A 22,273-nucleotide genomic window follows, 5' to 3' on the forward strand; every position below is an offset into this window, starting at 1 on the left:
TTCTTCCATATGCAGATGAGGAAACTAAGGACCTTTGAGGGAAAACAACTCACCCAAAGTTACAGTGTGAGTTAGTGTTAGAGTCAAAACTAAAACCCCCTGTCTTTTGACACCTGACACTATTTCTCTTTCCTAACTTTTAGGAACTTTAGTTATATCAAGGCATCAGCCTTGGGTTATATGCAAAATAGCTTGAGATTGATTTATATCATGTTAGAGCTAGAAGTTATTTAGTCCAGATCTTTCATTTTATAGATGGGGAATCAGGGCAAAAGAGGAGATGTGACTTGAGGAAGGTCACACAGTGAGAAAAGTAAGGACTTGAGCTCATTTCTGAATCAAATACAGAGTTCTTCCTCCTTTCTACCACTCCCATGTAGGTAAAGTAGACTGAGCTTCAAAGCTGAAATCTTTCTGTTCCGTTACTGATTCGCGGTTTGCTTCTGTGTAAGTAATTTTGAACACTTCTGTCCCAATTTCTCCATCGGTGAAAAGGGGTTTTGTACATTATCTACTTCTAGTGTGGCCTGACTTCACAGATTCATTTTAAAAGTGCTTCTGGGTATGGCCAATTAGTCAACAGGTATGTATTAGTGCTTACTTTGTGCCTGCCTTTGTTCTAAGTGCTGGGATACAAATATTTGAGAAATGTGTGAAGTACCAAGTACTGTTACTGGTAACAGAAGATTGTCCATTTAAGAGATACTGTTGTGGTAAGGTGTTGACAATCCTTGGTGATAAAAGTGAACAAAGTATTTTTATGTGCCATTTTAAGAATTTTAAACACATTAAGACATCTAAGAGGCCCTTAACCACCCTGGCCTCCGCTTCTTCACTTAAAAATGAAGTTGGGACTAAATTTTCACAGGCCTATTGAGCCCTGAGAGTCTATAATTCTAATGGGTTAATAGATGAGGGGAATGCTGAAGATATAATAAATATTGACTTTTAGCAAAGTATTTGAGAGAGTATCCCATAGTAAGCTGGTATCAATAAGATGATAAAATATGTCCTGGATTATGCTGATGATTATTGTTCATATTTATGTAGCATTTTACAAAGTGTTTTCCTCATACTATATAGGGATAGTCAGTGCTTTCTTGATCCCCGAGTTATTAGTTCTCTGTTTTTCTCCAAATGATCACATATATACATTATCTCATATCTTCCCTGGTAGGATGTGAACCCCTTGAAAGAAGGGTCTATTTTTTGTTTTTTTTATTCCCAGCACCTAGTTCGTTGTCACATGGTTGGTGCATGTTAAATGCTTATTGAACTGGATTGGCAGTAGAACACCTGGGTTCTAGATTTAATTCTACCAGTAGCTGACTTTGTGACATTGGGCAAGTCACTTTTCTTGTGTTGATCTCAGTTTTCTCATTCTTAAAATAAGAGGATTGGACTACGTTATTTCTAAGGTCCCTTACAACTCTAATAATCTGTATTTTTCTGACCTCATTTTAAAACTTGTTTTGTATGGTTTTATAAGTGAGCCACTGAGATACACAATTACATTTATAATCAATTTAAGGTTTGCAAAATGCTTTACATATATTATTTCATTTGATTCTTCAAATAATACTGTGAGTTGGGTGCTATTATTATTCTCATTTTACAGATGAGGGAACTTGAAACCGGCTTGCCCAGGGTTCGAAGTAGTGATTGAATCAGGATTTGAAATCAAGTCCAGCAAATGATACTACCTAATTGCCTCAGGTTGTCGCCTATATATCACACTTTAATGTTTGAAAAATCACTTTATATAAATTATCTCACTTGATCTTCACAATAACACTGTGAAGTAGGTATTGATTTATTCCCATTTTACAGATGAAGAAACTGAGGCTATAATATATACTATAAATATATAATATATATTATATGTACTATATATAATATAAATTTATACCTTATAAAACAAGAAACCTATTAAATAAGCAATGTAAGCATTCATTCATTCAGGCAGCATTTATTAACTGGAGGTACAAAGACAAAAACAAAAACTGCCTCTTCTCTCAAGGAACTTAAATTCCACTGAAGGGGAAGCAGAACATATTACACATATAGGTAAATGCAGAGTATGTACAAAATTAATCAAAAGTAACATGCTAGAAGGCCCCTGATGACTGAGGGAGATAAGAGGTCAGGAAAAGCCTCTTCTACGCAGTAGCAACTAAGCTTTGCTAAGGATTTTTTTTTAATGATCGATATCTTTTGTTTTTACAGCACCATAATTTTCAAATATACACCTTTCCCCAGAGAGCCATGCCTTGTAACCAAGAATGAAAAAAGAGAGGGAGGAAAAAGCAGTGAGGCAGAACTCACTCAGTCTGACAGTGTGGGAAGGTTCCACACCCATCATCCTCCACTCCTCAAAGAAGGGAGGAAAGTGCTTGCTCTCTTTTCTTTAGGGCCGAACTTGATCATTGTAATTATACAAGTGTTCAGATTGATTAATGTAGTCAAACAATCTATCAATCTACTAACTTTTTTATTAAGCACCTACTAAGTGCCAGGCTGAGGCAGGTAGGTGACTCAGTGCATAGATCAATGGGTTTAGAATCAGACTTGAGTTCAAGTCTGGCTTCAGACACTAGCTGTGTGACCCTGGACAAGTCAATTAGCCTCTCTTTGCCTTAATCCACTGGAGAAGGAAATGGCAAACCACTCCAGTATCTGTCAAGAAAGCTGCATGTACAGTATGGTCCATGGGGTCATGAAGAGTTGGAGACCACTAACAAGTGCCAGGCACTACGCTAAACTGGGAAAGCAAAAGACAACCATGCTCAAGGAGCTTGCAGTCTGATAGGGAGACAACATGCAAACAAAGATATACAAACAAGCCATATACAGGATACATAGGAAATAGAAGCACTAGAAATGAGAGGGGTTGGGAAAGGTTTCCTATGAAAGATGGAATTTCAGTTGAGATTTAAAGGAAGCCAGGAAAATAAGGAGATGGAGGTAAGGAGGAGAGTTTTCCAAGCACGAGGGACAACCAGCGAAAATGCCCAGATTGGAGAGATGGAGTATCCTGTTTGGGGAATAGCCAGGAAGCCAGTGAAGGGGAAGTGAAGTATGAAGTACACCCAAACTGGAAAGGCAGGAGGGGCCTAGGTTATGTAGGGGTTTGAATGACAAACAGAGCTCTTTGTGTTTGATCCTGAAGGCAAAAGGAAGCCATTGAAGACTGGGGGAGTTTGGAGGTGGGGGGTAATGTTTACACTATCAGACTTTTGTTTTAGGAAAATCACTTTAGCTGAATGGAGAATGGATTAGAGAGTGGCCGGCACACCCACCAGCAAATTATTGCAATAGTCCAGGCATGAGGTGATGAGGGTCTGTGCCAGGGTGGCAGCAGTGTCAGAAGAGAGAAGGGGGCATGTTCAAGAGATGTTGCAAAAGTGAAATTGACAGGCCTTGGCAACAGCTTGGATATGAAGGATGAGAGATGTGGGGAACTGAACATGATTCCCTAGCTACAAGCCTGAGAAACTGAGAATAAGATGTTGCCATCTGCAAGAATAGAAAAGATAGGAGGCAGGGAGGGCTCAGGGGGAAAGATAATGAGTTCTGTTTTGGACATGTTGAATTTAAGATATCTACTGGACATCCAATTTGAGATGTCTGAAGGGCAGTTGGAAATGCAAGATTGGAGGTCAGCAGAGAAGTGGGGGCAGGATAGGTAGATCTGAGAATAGTCAGCATAGGGGTGGTAATTAAATCCATGAGAGCAGATGAGATTACCAAGTGAAGTAATATAGAGGGAGAAGAATGGAGAGAAACTGGATACAGGTAGACCAATGGAGTTATTTCAGTAAGAGGTAATAAGCGCATGAATTAGGCTGGTGGTCATGTGAGTAGAGAAATGGGGCTGGAGAGATGTCATTGAGGAAAAATGGATCAGATTTGACATCTAATTAGATATTGCAGGATCTGGGAGAATAAAGAGTAGAAGGTGATTCCAAGTTTGTAAACCTGGCTATCTTGAAGGATGGTGGTATTCTCAGCAAAAATAGGTAAGTTTAGATGGAGGGCTGGGTTTAGGAGTAAAAATAATGAGGTCTGTTTGGGGCATATTGAATATGAGATACCTACAGTAAATCTCCTGATGGAGCTCCAGGCTAGCGAACCAAGACAGAGATTGGAGTTGGCATTAAAGATCTGGGACTCATCTGCATTGGGATGATAACTGAATCCATGAGAACTTGCGGTATCCTTGATAGAGGGTGAACAGACAGAAAAGGTGAGAACCTAGAATGGAGCCTAGGGCAATCATGAGCTGGTAAAGATGGGATCCATTGTTGAGCATCATTTGCAAAAGGTTGTTTGTTCCCTGATACTGTTACCAAGAATGCCTTCACTTTATGCATAGATGACCCTCATAAAGATTTTGTACAAATGGGAAACTAAGCATAAGGTTAGTAGCTGATTTGGGGGGGGGGGTGGGGGAGAAACAGGTCGGCTTCTTTTGGAATCAACCTTTTTTTTTTGGTCCCAGGCCCAAATTTTATTATATGATATGATATTATGTTACATTATATTATACACAAATTACGTGTCTAAGCTATTCTATCTGCTTTTCTAGCCTTTGTTCTAGTTATTACTGTTTCTTTTTCCCCTGTGAGTACCTCAAGGACTGTAAATTTAAGGTTCCAAGTCCTTGATGGAGAAAATGGATTATTGTAAGAATTTTTGCAGGTGTTTTCCATTTTTCTTTGGTTTGCAGTACTTTTCCATATCCATTCCTGAATATTCTTGGAATGATTTTGCTTAGTTAGACAGGCTTTCTTTAGACTGGTTTTACCTTCTACAGTTCTGTCTCATGAGACAGTGTTGGTCATAATCTTCCTTCATTCTATTAAACATTAAAAAAAACTTTTTTCAGGAGCAGCCAGGTAGCACAGCACAAGTAAGAGCACCGGCCCCAGAATCCGGATGACCTGGGATCGAATCCAGGCTCAGACACTTAGTACCCACCCAGAAACACCTGGCCATGTAACCTTGAGCAAGTTACTTAACCCCAATTGCTTAGGGGCTGCCAGGTGGGGCAGTGAGTAAGAGCACCTGCCCCAGAGTCGGGATGACCTGGGATTGAATCTGGGCTCTGATACTTAGCACCATACCCAGAAATAACTGGTCATGTAACCTTGAGCAAGTTACTTAACCCCAATTGCTTTAAAAAAAATTTTTTTTTCAATTAACATTTATTTTTCTTCCCTCCCATTATCACTCCCCCCATGGGAAAAAAAGAAAAAAAAATCCTTGAAACAAATATTAATATGCAAGCAAAATAAATTCCTACATTGACTGTGTCCAATGATGTGTGCTATTTTACATCTTGAGTCGGTCCATCATTCTCTGAGTGGGAGGAGTATATGTATTCATCATCAGTCCTCTGGAATCTTGGTTTGTCTGCATTGATCAGAATTCTTAAGTCTTTCAAAGTTTTTTTTTCTTCCTTTACAATGTTATTATTGTTAATAAATTATTCTCCTGGTTCTGTTTACTCTGCATCAGTTCATACAAGTCTTTCCAGGTTTCTCTGAAACTGCCACTTTTGCAATTTCTTATGGAACAATAATATTCCATTATATTCACACACCGTAATTTGTTCAGCCATTCTCTAATTGGTGAGTACCTCCTTAATTTTCAGTTCTTTGTCACCTCCAAAAAGAATTGGTGTAAATATTTCTGAACATATGAGTCCACATGATCCTTCTTCATAAACTTTTACAGATGAGTTTATATTTTAACTGGGTGTTCCTTTTGGGAGCCATTTTTCTCTTCTTACTTTTTTCCAAGTAAAGTCAGATGTTTGCTAAATAAAGCTTTTCTTGGTCTCTTAGTCTCCTTATTGTAACAACTAATTTATAGTGCTTTAACTTTTATATAAATTTATCATAATTAGTACCATTTCTTTTGTCCATTTATCATTTTTAATAGTTCGTTTTTAACTATTGAAAGTAAACTTTGTTTTTCTCAACTTGTTTATTATAAATTCAGATGTTAGGGCTGCCAAGTTTATGGTCTGACTTTACACAGTCCTCATGAAAGGAGAGGAAGTGTAGTTAATGTAAGCTAGATGACTTTTTCTAGGACTTTGACTAAGAGGGAGAAGAAAAATATAGAATGATAACTGAAGGAGGTGATAGGGTCAAATTAAAGGGTTGACTTTAACTGTGGGAAGACCTCAGCATGCTTATAGTAATCAGGAAAGGACCCAGTAGGTAGGGAGAAATTGAAGATGAGAGAGAAGGGATGCCTGCAGAGTATACTGGGGCATTAAGGACAAAGGAGTGGATTGCCTTGGCCTAGAGAAGGGCCACATCTTTATCAGAGTGGAGCAAAGGAGGAGAGAATAGGAGAATGTGTAGGTTTTTGAATAGTAGAATAAGGGGAAAGAGTATGTTCATAGAGATGACCTCTCTGTTGAGCAGAAAAGGAGGTATGGAAGGTTTGAAAAGAGAAGGTTTGGAACATTCACCTGTGAAAAGTTCAATCAAGAGTCACTTAGGGAAGAATGAAAGGGTTATTATTCCTGTTTTATGGATGAGAAAGCTGAAGCTCAGAAAATTTGTCATTTGCCCATAGTCACATGGCTAGTAAATAGCAGTCGAACCCGGTACTCTAAATAAAGTATTCTTCCTCTGTGGCATAATAAATCTTGCTAATAATACTGTTAGATTCATTGCAATTGGTTAAACAATTACATATTAAAAGAGTTGGGTGACTGATTAATAAGAATTAGTGTGATTAATTGTAAAGGATAACAAGCAGTCTTTTTCTGGATCTGCCTCTGACTAGATATGTGACTTTAGGCACATCTCAAAATGAAGAATTTGGACTGCATGCTCTCTAAGGGTTCTTCCAGCTATTCTATGAAAGCAAATTTTAAAAGAAATTAATTACTCCGTATTGATCTATAGGGAAGTCTTGCTTGAGTTCTCTCTTCTATCGTTCTATTCCTTCTCCAACCCATTGTCATCATCCCCCAATTTCTTTTATTCCATTTTCTGATGGTGAAATAGGCCTTCTCTTTGCCAAGGCCAATGTCTGTGTATATGCCCTTGATTTATCCATTCCCATCTTCTCCAGCAGATTGCTTTATCACATAGCATGTATGAACTTCTTGGGAGCTTTCATTTTTTCCTCCTCTTTTTATGCAACTGTGCCATGCTTAAATAGGTGCTTAATAAATGTTTTTTGATTGATTTTCTCAGGACTATCATAGGATTGCCTTTGACCTGCTCCTGTACAACAGTCTTATTTCTAGTTTGCTTCATTAACTGAAAAGGCATACTCACTAAGTTCCAGATTTGGAGCCAGAAATCCAGGTTCCAGGCTTCATAGTTTTGTGACTGAACAATTCACTTCCTACCTTTAAGCCCTGGTTTGTCCATCAGTAGAATGTGGATAATAATATTTGTACTATCTACAAGGTAGGACTGATGTTCAACTTAGTAGGGATTTATTAAGTACCCACAATATACACAATGCACAGTATTTAGCTGTGGATATAACAGAAAATAGTCCCCTGGCTTCAAAGAGTTTATGTGGGTAAGAGACAGGGTACAATATTTACACTGAGGAAATAACTTTATAGCTCCTTAAGAGTGTTATCATTATTGTGAATTTTTTTTGTAGTTTTGAACTTTCCTATATTATAGTTTGTATTTTAATTATATGTATGTATGTATATTGTATGTAGCGGGTAGAGTGTTGGTCCTGGAGATTCAAATTCTTGAGTTCAAATTTTGTCTCAGACACTTACTAGCTGTGTGACCCTGGGCAAATCACTTAACCCTCGTTGCCTCAGTTTCCTCATCTGTAAAATGAGCTGGAGAAGGAAATGGCGAACCATTTCTTTGTCAAGAAAATTCTAAAATGGGGTCTCAGAGAGTCAAACACCACTGAAATAACTGAACACAACAATACACACATATATGGTTTCTTTTAAAGTCTTCCTTATGGGGTGGCCAGGTGGCACAGTGAGTAACAGTGCCGGCCCCAGCGTTGGGAGACCTGGGATTGGTTCTAGCCTTAGATACTCGGCACCCACACGAAAATAATAACTGGCCGTGTAACCTTGAGCAAGTTACTTAACCCCGATTGCTTAAAAATAAATAAATAAAATCTTCCTTACTAGAATGTTAGCTCTTTGAGGGCAGGAATTGTGTTCTGTTTAATCTTTGTATCTCTCCTAGCATCTAAAGATAATATCTTCAGTATTTTTGTTGTTGTTTTGTTTCTTTTCTCTATATTTATGATTTCACTGGTAATAGGGAATTCCCTGTGCCAGTGGTTCTCAATTTTTTTGGAATCAGGAGCCCTTTACATGCTGAAAAATTTTTGAGGACCCCATAGCTTATATACGTTATATCTATTAAAATTTACTAGATTGGAAATTAAAACTGGTAAAATTTTGAAATACTAATTCACTTGAAATAACAATAAACCCACTGCAGGTTAACATAAATCATGTTTTTATGATAAGTAACTATATATTTTTTTAAATTTAGTCAGAAGAGTGGTATTGTTTTACATATTTTTACAGATGTCTTTAATGTTTGGCTTAATAAAAGATAGCAATAGGCGTGGCTAGGTGCCACAGTGAATAGAGCACCGGCCCTGGAGTCAGGAGGACCTGAGTTCAAATCCAACCGGCCCTGGAGTCAGGAGGACCTGAGTTCAAATCCAGCCTCAGACACTTAACACAAAAATTAGCCGTGTGATCTTGGGCAAGTTACTTAACCCCAATTGCCCTCCAAAAGCAAAAAACAACCAAAAAAAGACAACTATATTCTCATGTGCTTCTTTATTTGATCTACTGAAATAGGTTGCTTTGATTGAAGTTATGAAGAAATTCTGGTTTCACACAGATATGTAGTTGGAAAAGGGGGTAGTATTTTAGTAGGCAAATAATATCCTAGTATTGTTATGAAAATCATTTTGACTTTGGGGACCAACAGGGGTCCTTGGTCCACACTTTGAGAAATGCAGCCCACTGATACAGATTAATTATTCTGCAATTTGTAGTCCTAAAGAGCTGTTTAAATAACTTGATCAGCATCACACAGTCAGTTTGTGTCAGAAGCTGGACTTGTACACAGGTCTTCCTATCTCCAAGCTGGTTTTCTAGCCACTCCACCTCATTGCCTTGTACAGAGTAGGTACTAAATGTTTGCCAAAGTTACCGTGGATCTTCTAACTGACAAATCTAACAATCTCTTCTCAGTCTTTGTCGTTCTTGACCTCTCTTGGACATTGGACATTGTTCACCACCCTCTGCTCCTGGATATTTTTCCCCCTCTGGGTTTTCATGATACTTTTCTCTTCTGGCTCTCTTCCTGTCTGTGATTCCTCCCCAGTCTCCTTGGATCCTCATTCATGTCATGCCAACTATACATGTTCTAAAGAGTCTATCCTAGGCTTTCTTCTCTTTTCTCTCTATACTTTCTCAGCTGATGTGTACAATTATCATCTCTATTCAGATTACTTCAGAGTTGACTATAACTATATCCGTATTGCCCTAGTCTTTCCACTGAATTCTAGGCCCTACCTGCTGGATATTTCAAACTAGATGTCCCATAGGCACCTCAAATTCAATATGTCCAAACTGCACTAATCTTCCTTCCCAACCCACCCTTCTTTCCAACATCACTATTACTGGCAAAGGCACTACCATTCTCCCAGTCACCTAGGTTTACAACTTTGGTGGCATCCTTAACTCTTTGCTCTTCCTCTAAATATCCAGTTTGTTACCAGGTCTTATCGTTTCTGCCTTTCACAGTATCTGTCATATACTTGCCCTTCTCTCTGTTCATACAGCCATCTCCGTATTTCAGGCCCTCCTCACCTCTATCATATTATTCCAGTGATGTCCCAACTGGTTTCAGTGTCTCTTCCCTCCAATTCATCTTCAACACAGTGGCCAAAATGACTTTCCTAAAGTGCCCATTTGACCAGTTCACTTCTGTACTCAGTAAATTACAGTAGCTCTTCATTGCCTCTAGAATCAAATATCAACTCCTGTCTGACATTTAAAGTTCTTTACAACTTAGCCCCTTCCTACTTTTCCAGTATTCTTACATATTACTCTTTTCCATCCAGTCCGACCGACCTATTTGCTGATATTCATACAGGATCCTACATCTCCCATCTCTGTCTTGCACTGGCTGTTTCCTGTGCCTGAAATTTTGTACGTCCTCACTTCAGCCTCTTGGAAACTCTGGTTTCTTTTAAAAGTCAGCTCAAGTCTTACTTTCTATATAAAGTCTTCCCTCCTACATGAAGATTTCCCTAGCTGCTACCACCTTCCCTGCCAAAAATACCTTGTATTCATTTTGTATATATTTTATGTTGTGTATACATGTGTGGATCTATATACACACATACACATGTTGTATTCTCAGAAAGAATATTAAACTCCTTGAGGACAGGGATTGTTTCACTTTTGTCTTTGTATCCTCAACACATAGTAGGCTTATTGACTGATTAGTTGGAAAACATTTTTTTTTGCTTTTTTGGAGGGCAGTTGGGGTTAAGTGACTTGCCCAAGGTCACATGGCTAGTTTTTGTGTTAAGTGGCTGAAGCCAGATTTGAACTCAGGTCCTCCTGACTCCACGGCTGGTGCTCTATTCACTGTGCCACCTAGCCACCCCCATTTTTTTCTTTTTTAACATTTATTTATTTGTTTTGTTTTGTTTTTTGGAGGGGGGGGAGGCTGAGCAATTGGGGTTAAGTGACTTGCCCAAGGTCACACTGCTAGTAAGTGCTAAATGTCTGAGGCCAGATTTAACTCAGGTTCTCCTGACTCTAGGGCTGGTGCTCTATTCGCTGCGCCACTGCCCCTTGTTGGAAAACATTTTTTAAAAATACATAGGAGAAAAAAGCAGTTTCAAGGGGAATGCAAACCAATGGGGCAATTTTATTACTAATGTATCAAAATTGAATTTTAAAAAAAAACCACATGGGGGCATCTAAGTGGTACAGGGAATAGAGCATTGACTCTGGAGTCAGGAGGACCTGAGTTCAAATCCGGTCTCAGATACTTGACATGCTTAATAGTTGTGTGACCTTGGGCAAGTCACTTAACACCTGTTGCCTTGCCTTCACCTACACAACTCCCCCCTACACACACACGTAATAGAAGTTTACTGTTTCACCTACAGTTTTTTGTTCTTTTTATGCAGAAATGTGTGACTAAATTCACAATAAAAGACATTTTTAAAAAATCAAATTGAATGAAACCACAGCAGGCATGTGCTTGTTAGTTTTGCCAGTGTCACAAAGCTGGGAAGGGGTAGCCAGAGTGAGAGATGGCATTCTCAAGCTTGAAAGTTATCTTTGTGGGCTGAAACATTGGGGCTGAAAACAAGCTGACCATGGAATAGTCGAGAGCAGAGGGGTCAACCTCAGTCTTGCTGAGCACATTTGGCCCACTACATTCCTGATTGCAGTCAGACCCAGATTAAAATGTAATTGAGAAATATTTAACTAAGTAAATAGAAATACAATAAAACATAGATATATCCAGGTATATATACATATACATAGATAATACATTTTAAAACTAAATCAGCATGTGGCCTGAGAGGATCCTTCTGTACAGATTAGGGGTCCCATTTCTGTTTGAGTTTGACCCCACTGATAGAGAGGAGAGTAGCCAAGATGAGGAGACCTGGGAAACCACTGAAGGAGTGGATGAAGGAAGACCCAAGGGATTTGTCAGTTAAACAGTCAGCAAGTGTTTAAGCATTTGCTGTGTGCTAAACATCATAGATTCAGAGCTGGAAGGGACTTCAGGTATCATCTAATTCAATACTCCCATTTAAACAGATAAGGAAATCAAGGCCAAGAGAAGTGAAGTAACTTACCTAAGGTCACACAAGGAGTAAATAGCATAGCTGAGATTTGAACCCAGATCCCGTGACTCCAAAGTTGTCTCTTCAAACTTTTGATCAAGGCATGTAGAAAAGGCAGCCCACTTATTTTGTGTTCCTGTAGAGGCAGAACTAGGAACTGTGGGAGAAAGGGAGGTAGATTCTCATTTAACATGATAATGTTTAATTATTTTTCACATTTCACTTTTCCTTTTCCTTTTATCTGTCATTTCCCCATAATCACCACCCCACCTTCCAGTAAACCCTTCCTTATCACAAAAAAAAATATTGAGGTAAAACCAAACTCCACGGTGATCGATTCTGATTATGTTCCACATCCTTGTTCTCTGCCCCATCTGAGAGGTGGCTATCCTTCATCTTCCTCACTGCAATTGGTCTTGCCAGGGCTGGTGAACCTGCACCCTTGATGCCACATGTGGCCTTCTAGGTCCTCAAGTGCATCTCTGACTAAGTCCAAACTTCACAGAACAAATCCTTTTATTAAGGGGATTTGTTTTATGAAGTTTGGATTCAGTCAGGGGGCCACAGGTTCCCCACTCCTGGTTTTGACCATCAGAATGCCGGTTTTCTAGTGCTTCTTCCATCTATTACTGTGGTTACTGTGGGTACCATTCCCTTGGTTCTGCTTACTCAGAGAAGCCACGAACAATGAACAAGCCACCTCATGATAAGGTAATAAACTGCCTGATGGATGCCAGATGTTGCTGAAGGGTCTGCTGCACCACGTGAGAGGTCAGACTAGATGACCTCTAAGGAGATTTGAATTCTAAAGAGTCTATGATACTTTCTTATGGCTATAGTAATAGAAAGGGAATAAAAACACTATGCTATCTAATGAAAATTACTTTGTTTATGCTTTAAACACTTATTTACATAACCCCCAGTAGAATATAAGCTTCTTGAGATCGGGGATTCTTTTGTTTCTGTCTTTGTGTTTCTGGCATCAGGTACAGAGCCCTTGCATGTAATAGGAGCTTAATAAATGCCTGTTGAATTCATTCCATAGTCTCTTATTCTCTGTACTACTCTGTACCAGGCAACTAATTTAGGCACAAGGGATAAAAAGAGTTTATATTTTAATAGAAAAATATGTATGAATTAAAAGTGAATACAAGGAAGAAGTAAATACAAAGTAATTTTGAGGATTGGGAAAAGTACAACAACTGATTGAATCAGAAAAGGAGCGTTCGGTGAATAGAGAGCTAGGCCTAGAGTCAGGAAGATGTAAGTTCAAATCTAGCTTCAGATACTAGTTGTGTGACCCTAGGCAAGTCACTTAACCGGTTTGCCTCAGTTTCCTCATCTATAAAATTGGGATAATAACAGCATCTACCTCTCAGGTAGTATCAAAGAGCTAATAATTGTAAGGTGCTTAGCACATAGTAAGCACTAGGTAAATTTTACCTATTATTACTATTATTATGTATAGGGGGTGGCATATGAAATGAGCTTTAAAGCAAACCAGGAATGCTAAGGGGGCAGAGGTGAAGAAGGGAGTGCATTCCAGACATAGAGAACAGTCTGTACAAAGTGTGGAGAAAAAGACAGGATGCCTTAGATTAAGTGTAGCGAGTAGGGTACTTTCTCTGGGAAGGTATATGGAGCCAGACTGTGAAGCCTTTAAATGACAAGAAGAGGTGCTTCTAGAGGCAGTAGGGAGCCATTGGAGCAACTTGGAGCTCAACCCAGCATGAAAATGCCTTAAATTGGAGACTTTGGTTTCTCTCAAATGAGTAAGTTCCATAGTTAAAACAGTATCACTATTACTGTATACAGTTTTCTCTTGGTTCTGCTCATTTTGTTCTTTGTTGTTTCCTGAGAGTCTTTCCATGTTTTCCTAAGCTCATTGAGCTCATTGTTTCTTATAACACAGTAGTATTCCATCACAATCACATAACACATCTTGTTCAGCCATTCCCCAATTGATGGACATCCTTGCAATTTCCAGTTCTTTGCCGCCACAAGAGAGCTGCTATAAACATTTTAGAACATATAGGTTCTTTTCCTTTTTCCATAATCATCTTTAGAAATAGACCTAGTAGTGGTATTTCTGGGTCAAAGGGTATATATAGGCAGTTTAATACCTCTTTCGGCATAATTCTAGATTGCTCTCGAAAATGGTTCGATCAGACCACAGTTCCACCACCAATGAATGTGTCCCAATTTTTCCACATCCTCTTCAACATTTGTCACTTTCCCTTTCAATCATTTTAGCCAATCTGATGAGTGTAAAATGACAACTCACTTTGCATTTCACTAATCAATAATGATTTTGAGCATTTTTTCATATGACTATAAATTGTTCAGATTTCTTCACTGGAAAACTGCCTGTTCATATCATTTGACCACTTATCAATTGGGAAGTAATTTATTCATGTTACAAATGTAAAATTACATAGATTGAAATTGCTTAGAAAGTTCTGTAATAAGCAAGAGATAAAAAGAAAAATAAAGTCCCATATGTGTATATTTGGTAACTTACTGAGGCTAGCAAGAATGAGTAAAAGAAGCATTTTTTAAACAGAAGAGAGCATATTAAGCAGAAAGGCAATATAGGCCAGGAGAGACTGAAGCTCCTCTTAGTAATAAGGAGACATCAGTCACATAAAGTTTCTATGTAAGGTATTTGTATACAAATAGAAGGGGAAGGCCAAAGAAATTAGATGTATCATCTCCTAGAGGGAGTTTGAACACCATGAGTTTAACCAAACCATGTCTGGAAATAATAATCAACTGACAACAAAATATTGAATGTTGTTAGCTGTTATAGGAGATCAGGTGGGGATTTGAAAAGCAAAGAAGATTAGAAATAAGTATGAGGGGGGAGTGATGGATTGAGAGGAGTTCTCATTTGGAATTGGAACTGAGAGTAGGAGTTGTCTCCAACCACCTGAATCTGGAGGAGCAGCTTGAGGGACAAGGGACGACAGAGTTCCATGCACTCTAGGAAAGAACAATAATGAAGGTTTTTCTGCTCCCTGCAAATAAATAGGGATATGGCCATCCCAGCCAGTTAGTTCCCTCATGACAGACTTGCTTCATTACTATTCTGTTTATGCAGAGAAAATATCTGAGGTTTGACAGCTCTTACAGCTTTTTCATGGAAATGGACAAAAATATGATTTCTTTAGCATGTGCATTTTTAAAGGTTAGTTCTCATCTCCCCCCTTTTATTTCTTCTTCTTTTTTTTAGATTTTTCTGGTCTGTGATATTTTTCCTCCCCTAGGTCCATCATTCTGCCATTAAGTCCTTGGCTACTTTGTTACTGACCGTGGATATTGAATCTAAGTAGATGACTATCTTGATTTGGATTTGAAAACCTCTAGTATTTTTCCTTGCCATTTTTGTCTTCCTTCATTGCTTTTTCTTGGAAAAATTCTGAATCAGTGGAGATAATTGCAAGTTTAAACTGTTGCTTGACATATGGGCATAATGATCTCTGCAGAAAGAGATGCAGTTCTTTGAATGATGAGGCTTCACTATATAGCCAAGTATTTATCATCTTTTGGTTTCTTTCTTTAGGGAACACCAAAGCAAGCAAAAGGTACAAAAAGAAAATTCCAAGGGGCCAGTGAAGGGCCCCCACCAAAACAAAAGAATGAAATATCTTTACCCCCTGCCAAGAAAACCAATGTCAAAGAGGTTGAAAGGACTGTGAAGGGAAAGCCAGAAGGTCTGATTTCTCTAAAGAATCACCCAGCTGTCCATACTAATGAGGGACAAGTGGAGAGGCCATTCATTAAGACTTCATCATTATTTAAAAACAACCCTGAAATTCCAGAAATCCACAGGTGTGTTCCATGGGTTGTTCACTGCAGGGATCAAAGGAAATAAATATGATTCTTCTGACTTCATCCTTTAACTGAGAGGAAGGCTGATTTATAGGTATGTTGTTCCTTATTTACAGAGCTATGGTGAAGCAGATTCAAGAAAAAGTGTTTACTTCAGATTCTTTTCATGAGTTGGGCCTCCATCCACACCTGGTGAGTACCTTCTGGGCTTTCAGAAGGTTTTTATTTTTTGCCAAAAAAGCTCCTTTTTTTGGAAGACATCTATTTTATGTTGACTGCCTGTATAGACCCTTGTTAGATTGGTGAGGGGAGGAACTTGCTGTGGAAAGAAATCAAAATGAGGTTATTTTTGCAGCAGGTCAAGTGGGCTCAGATTAGTTCCATTATACTCTGCTGGTGCAAATTTAATGGCCTCAGGCTGTCATTTATTCAACAGCCATTTATTAATTGTCTACCATGTACATTGCCCTATGGTTTATGTTGCAAAAGAAACAAAGATAAATAAGATGGTCCCTGACCTTAAGGCTGTCTATCTGTTGCCTTGGTGTATATCATGTGCAGGGAGGGGACTGATGGCTATTTCTACCTAAGTGCTGTTTTATTTATGATATGTGAAAGAAATATGTAGTCCTACTTTCCTTTCTCATTACCATATGTGTTTATCAGAGCAGTCACTGAATGGCAGAATTCAGTGGCCAGGGATATCAGAATTGAGAGCATTTGGGCTTTAACTAGAGGTTCTGTTTGCTGAGGTTTGGAGGGTGAGGAACACACCATACTGTGCAGTTTCTCTAAGCAAATGGACACTTTCTTATTAATAAGTTGTTTAGGTTTACTGTGAAGTAAGAAGCATAGAATACATTCCCTCTTGCATGGTCTTAATTTCAACCTAACCCCTGCTCAGAGTTTTACATAAGCCATTTTTCTGTTCCACATATTTGAGCATCAAAATTTATTATATCAGTATTAATCAGCTTTACCCCAAAGCTGGTACTGTCTTCATTTTCCTCTTCTGTTTCCTTTGCCCTCTTTAAATTCTATAATTCCAAAGAAGTAATAGTCAGTGAACATGCCTGATTCTGCTTCTTATCTTCTTAGATTTCAACAATAAGCACTGTCTTGAAAATGTCCAGTATGACCAGGTAAGAGCTCCAGACCAAACTTCAAGCTTCCTGAGGGTCCAGATAGGCCTCCCTAAATGAAATTTAAATGTGGTAAAGGGAACTGAAAGAAAATATTAACACAAGTCATTAGTCTTTAGTTTCTTCATTAAATGAGGAGGTTAACCTAGATGATCTTTAGGGATCATTTTAGCTCTTCTTTCTCTGAAGACTTTGGTACAGTTTATTCTTTTATGAGACTGCTTCTATTTCTGTTGGATTTATCAGTGATTTTCCTTTAACATAATGTGGTCAGACTACCAGTTTAGAGCATTACTTCACTTTTGTAATTATTTCTGCTGGTAATAATAATAGAAGTCAGCCAAGTGGGAAAGAAATAAATATTTGGTTTGAAGCAAAAAAGATATTGAGATCAAACAATAAATTTGGTAGGATGAGTATTATCCCAAAGTTTCATATTTGCCTCAATACTTTTAATTAAGTCCCAGAAATTGTGCCTAAAAAAGTTTCTTGCTAATGTCCCCTGTTCTCAGTCCCTTATTTCCCTATCCTATAAAGAAAATAGGGTCTTAGATTTTAAAGTCTCTCATCAGGATGGCATTTGACATAAACAATTTCATAGAATTCCACTTTTATAGCCCTGAAAGATGAGACAAATTTTATGGGAATTTGAGCCTGTCAACCCAAGGATTTTCATCTTGTAGGCACCTTCTTCTGTTAAAGTAAGATCAGATAGCCTATTTACCCTGCAAATCTTTTTTGGAGTAAATTTTTCCATAAATAAATACATATTTTCTCTATGTACTACAGTGTTCAGAAGCAAAGTATTCCTTCATTGCTAGAAGGCAGAGATGCTCTTGTGAGATCCCAGACAGGATCAGGTCAGCATTTAATTATTACTACAATTATATTGTAAAGGGTGTGTGTGTGTGTGTGTGTGTGTGTGTGTGTGTGTGTGTGTGTGTGTGTGTGTGTGTGTGTGTGTGTGTGTTAACTGTAGCACTAATTTTGTTCATTTAATAAAAGGAAAGGGCCTATTGAATTTACCAACATTAAGCATGTTTAGGAACTAAACTATTTCTGCTATTGCTCCAACTTAGAGCTAGAGGGTTGTCACTCTCCTCCTTCTCCCCCCTTCTGCACACCCATTCTGTGTGCAAACACAGATAGCCTCAAAATAATGGGTACTTACAATTATGTTGAATGCTGAAAAGAAATCAGCTTTTGAGAAGAGAATTTTTCACTGACAGTGTTCCTGACACAAGAACACACATTATTAGGACAATGTTCATTTTGTTTAGACGTGGAAGATTTTTTTTTGTTTTCAGTCCAATTTGCAGTTGCCCTGTTGAGTTCTCCAACAGAAACTCATTTGCTCCCTTTTTCCATTGATGTGATTTGAGGGCTGTTCAGGTTGGTAGAAATCCAAAGTATCTGCCATTTGGTTGGTTTTTCATTGGCCTCTGTAGGATCTTGGGTGGGGTTCCATCTGATTTGTATCAGACTGAAATATTTTACACATCCCAGAAATACCTGTGAAAATGTCACTTAATGAACCTCTTGCTTTTAGCTCATAGGAATGGCTAAGTAGGACTTTGGGAAATGAACTCCCTCCCAGGTTCTCAAGTCAGCTTCCAGATTAAGCACTGGTGGAACAATTTAGGAAATGTTGCTCCTTGTTTAGTGGATAAAGATCCAAAAGCTTCTTGGCTATTTGAAAGTATGGAATTCACCAAAATGTAATCAGAGGGAGGTAGGAAGTTAATTGGATGTGTATTCTTTTTCACTATGGTTTAACATCCTTCACTTTCCTCCTCCCCCCCTTTAAACTGAGGCCATCCATTTGTCAAAGTATGTTTTTCTTCTTTTTCTGGCCTAAAATCACACCACCACCAAAAGAATAGCACAGCATTTTTCCCTGGTGGCCTTCGATTTTATTTTCTACAGGAGCTGAAGTCTGCAGCGTCCACTGTTTTTATTACTTTTACATTTATTTATTTCTTTAAAAGGTAAAACGCTTGCCTATTGCATCCCTGTGGTTCAGTCTCTCCAAGCAATGAAGTCGAGAATACAGGTTCGTATAAGTAAAATGTGTTTTTCAGTTATTGTTCACTATGAAAAAGCAGCTATCAAATTGAATCAGAACAGCCATATTGGGACTGATAGAATCTCTTTTCTCTGAGCAGTGTTGTATATGTTAAATCTAAGTATTGCTAATCCCCCTACTCACAGTCGGGGAGAATAATAGCAAATTCATGATTCAGTGTTCTGTTTATTTTTTTTTACTGTGAATGTTAATTACTTATTAACTTAAGCAAAACATAATACCTTGATTGCAGCAACCTTATCTAGCACTTCTTTATATCCCCAGTAACAGCTAGAAAAGTGTTTTGCTTGTGGTAGACAATTAATAAATATTTATTGATTTGATTTAAAGGTTTGAGTAGATAAAAATGTAACTATGTTGAAAAATATAAGAATGAAATTCCAACATGGGAATAAACATTCATGCATGTTATTTACTTAGAACTCACGATTGTAAGAAGATAGAGCAAACAAGTAATTAAATTTGACATCAGTTGTATAAATAAGACTCTAATTAATGGATTTGCTTATTGATCTTCCCTTCTTTGGACCTTATCTGAAATTTGTCTCTATCTGTGAAATATGCTTGGTCAAGGTACTATACTAATAACCAGTAAATAAATAAGTATTCAGTAAGTGCCTACAGTGTGTTATACTCTGGGGGGTACAAAGGCAAAAAAATAAAGCAATACCTTTTCTTAAGGAGTACACACTAAACTTTTTTCTGTGTAGGCCTGGTAGCTTTAATTGGCGTAAAATTCACCCCAGATCAAGTTGAATATCCAAAAAATACATAACCTTCAAAATGGAGAACAGGTGACTGAATGGTTAAATCAACATAAACTCACCACCTCTACTAGAAAATAATTCAACTTGCATCTTACAGATGTCATCTAAATTTATTCTTCCATTCAAAAAGAAATTTCTAAGTACCTATTGTGTACAAGATGTATACTTGAGCAAAAGTCAATAACTGTCTGAAGAAGAATATTTCCATCACTAGTTCTTTGTAATAGGAGGCAGTAAATGAAGAACCACACTCAGAAACAGGAAGGTCCAGGTTCAAGTCCTGCCTCTGATATAACCTGGCTCTGTGACTCTGAGCATGTCACTTAATCTCTCAGAGTCCAGGAAACTCTCTAAGATGATAAATTGCAGAAAGGTGCTGAGCTGCCCTTGGTAGAAGGAGTTCTCTTTTGAGAGTTCCCGATATTGACAAATCATAAGATATTAACAAATTATAGGTCAAGCTCTTTTTTTGTAATTGGCTCATGGTGGTTTGAATTTCTGGGCTTTTCCGTAAATTAGTTCTGGAGAATATGATCAAACTATTTTATAAAGTATTTTTCTTTCTTAAAAAAATTTTATTTTCAGTTTGAAATTCCTTCCCTTTCCCCATTGTGAAGTTAAGATGAACAAAACCCATTACAAATATGTCCAATCAGGCAAAACAAATTCCTACATTAGCCATGTCCAATAAAAAAAAGAAAAGAAAGAAAAAGATAATGTGTACAAAGTCTTTTTCTTAAGGTCGAGAGTTGTCCCGTCTTCAGGTTGGAAAAAACCTTAGAGGTCATCTAATACAAACTTTTCTTCTTTACAATAGAGGAGGCTGAAGCCCAGAAAGGGGGAATGATTTGCCCACATATCTGTGATTTTTTAAATATAGTAAACTCCTGGGGGAGGGACTCCTACTAGAACAGAGAGGCAACTTTTAGCCTTAGGGGGTTGCTTGGGACACTGATGGGTTAAGTGTCATGCCCATGGTTGCAGTTTGTATATCCTAGTCAGAACTTGAACCCCAATCCTCCCAATTCCAAAACCAGTTCTTTCTCCACTGCACCACATTCCCTTAGAGAACATAGTTTGCCTTGTTTTATGTTCAAGTCTATTAACAAGTCATGTTATAGTGGGATTGGAGGAGCCCCCTGTAATTGTTCAAATATTGTTCTCGTACCAATCAAAACACTATATTTAATGATTTTACATGGAGATCTCTGTATAATCATAGTTTTCTTTTATGAAGATTGACTTCCTGGAAGGTAGATGTGGAGAAGTAAGCATTGGAAAATGTAGGTAATATGAAAAAAAAGGATTTCAAAAATTTATTTGAAAAAAAAATTTAAATTTCCAAGCCACAATAATTGTACATTTTAAACTTACATTCAATACAACAAAATCCTAATATAGACAAAATAATGGGAAAGTAGATTTGATTATAAAAGGACTTGGCCTGTAAGAAATATGTTTATGGGGAAAGGAAAAATCAAACCACCCAACAGACCTTTGATGAAAGAATTAAACTATAGTCCTTTTCTTTATTTTTACTTTTTCCCAGTGGTTTTGTCCATGATTTTTACTCTGTCCTTCCCATCTCCAAAAGAAATTACCATTCTGCCCCCCCCTTTTTTTTCTTTTTCTCCCTCCGTATATTGCAACAGTTTTTGAAATGTTAGGGTTTCCATTCTCACCTAGTGGCACGTTGATACTCTCTTATCAGAATATTTAACACCAACAGTATAGATTTTATCATAGTCTCATGAAGGTAATACTAAGAAGAGAAAAACTGCTTTGAATTCCATCATTGGGTTTATTTTTGTCATCAGACATTTATTGATCACCAACTTTGTACAAGAGAGAGCAGGGACTACTTTTTGCCTTTGCACCCCTTGTACCCCCAATAACACAGCACCTGACATATAGCTGGTACTTAATAAATATTTGTTGACTTACTTGTTCAAGGCATTGGTGACTTGGGGTCTTTTACTTGTGCCATGTTAAGTTCTCTGTATCTTCAGTCTTGTGAAAATATATGCAATGAACTCATTATTCTTCCTTCTTTCTACCCCTCTCAACAGCGTAGTGATGGGCCCTATGCTCTGGTATTAGTACCAACAAGAGAGGTAGGCTGTTTGACTCTCAAGGTTAATCTTAAGTATTTTCAGTGTTGTCTTACTGGGTTTCAAATTTTTGTTTTTTTCCTTGAATGTTTCCTCCCTCAAAGCCAGCAGATGTGGGTAAACTATCATACACCTTTACATATTTCTTCCCTTTTTCTGAAATCCTTCCTCTCTCACCCTCTTATTTCTTCTAAAAATCTAGGAGGAAAATTCAGCAACCAAAGTATAGGCATAAGTTTTCGTATTGTCTGAAAACCAAATGAAGTTTCATGAAAGCTTCATTCCTTAAAATGAGATAGAAGCATGTTTGTTCTGTTTTCCCCTCTCGGGGCTGTACAACTTAACACCAAAGCAAGATCAACATGTCTTTATTTAAAATAATTTTTAAGAAGCTACTTCCACCAAAAATCTTACTTATTTCCTGGAAGGTGAGCCTCCCAAGATTTTTCTTCCTTGGAAATCTCTTCT

At 37.8% G+C, this 22,273-nt stretch overlaps 1 protein-coding gene across 2 annotated transcripts in view; it reads left to right on the top strand.

The window, feature by feature from the left end:
• The window catches only part of DDX31 (DEAD-box helicase 31), a 90,097-nt gene that overhangs the window by 1,286 nt on the left and 66,538 nt on the right, over nucleotides 1–22,273 (top strand). Inside the window, exons 2-7 of one of the 2 annotated variants that reach the window (XM_069069294.1) lie at nucleotides 15,431–15,699; nucleotides 15,816–15,891; nucleotides 16,798–16,841; nucleotides 17,631–17,701; nucleotides 18,830–18,894; nucleotides 21,764–21,808. In XM_069069294.1, the coding sequence (XP_068925395.1) occupies nucleotides 15,431–15,699; nucleotides 15,816–15,891; nucleotides 16,798–16,841; nucleotides 17,631–17,701; nucleotides 18,830–18,894; nucleotides 21,764–21,808 (570 nt within the window). The remainder of the gene's footprint in view (nucleotides 1–15,430; nucleotides 15,700–15,815; nucleotides 15,892–16,797; nucleotides 16,842–17,630; nucleotides 17,702–18,829; nucleotides 18,895–21,763; nucleotides 21,809–22,273) is intronic. The other variant, XM_069069295.1, reaches the window with a different exon arrangement.

This window comes from Petaurus breviceps, unplaced genomic scaffold (assembly GCF_028583685.1).
Source record: "Petaurus breviceps papuanus isolate PSGF00001 unplaced genomic scaffold, PetGlider_PUasm1.0 90779, whole genome shotgun sequence".
In the NCBI taxonomy this organism is placed as follows: domain Eukaryota; kingdom Metazoa; phylum Chordata; class Mammalia; order Diprotodontia; family Petauridae; genus Petaurus; species Petaurus breviceps.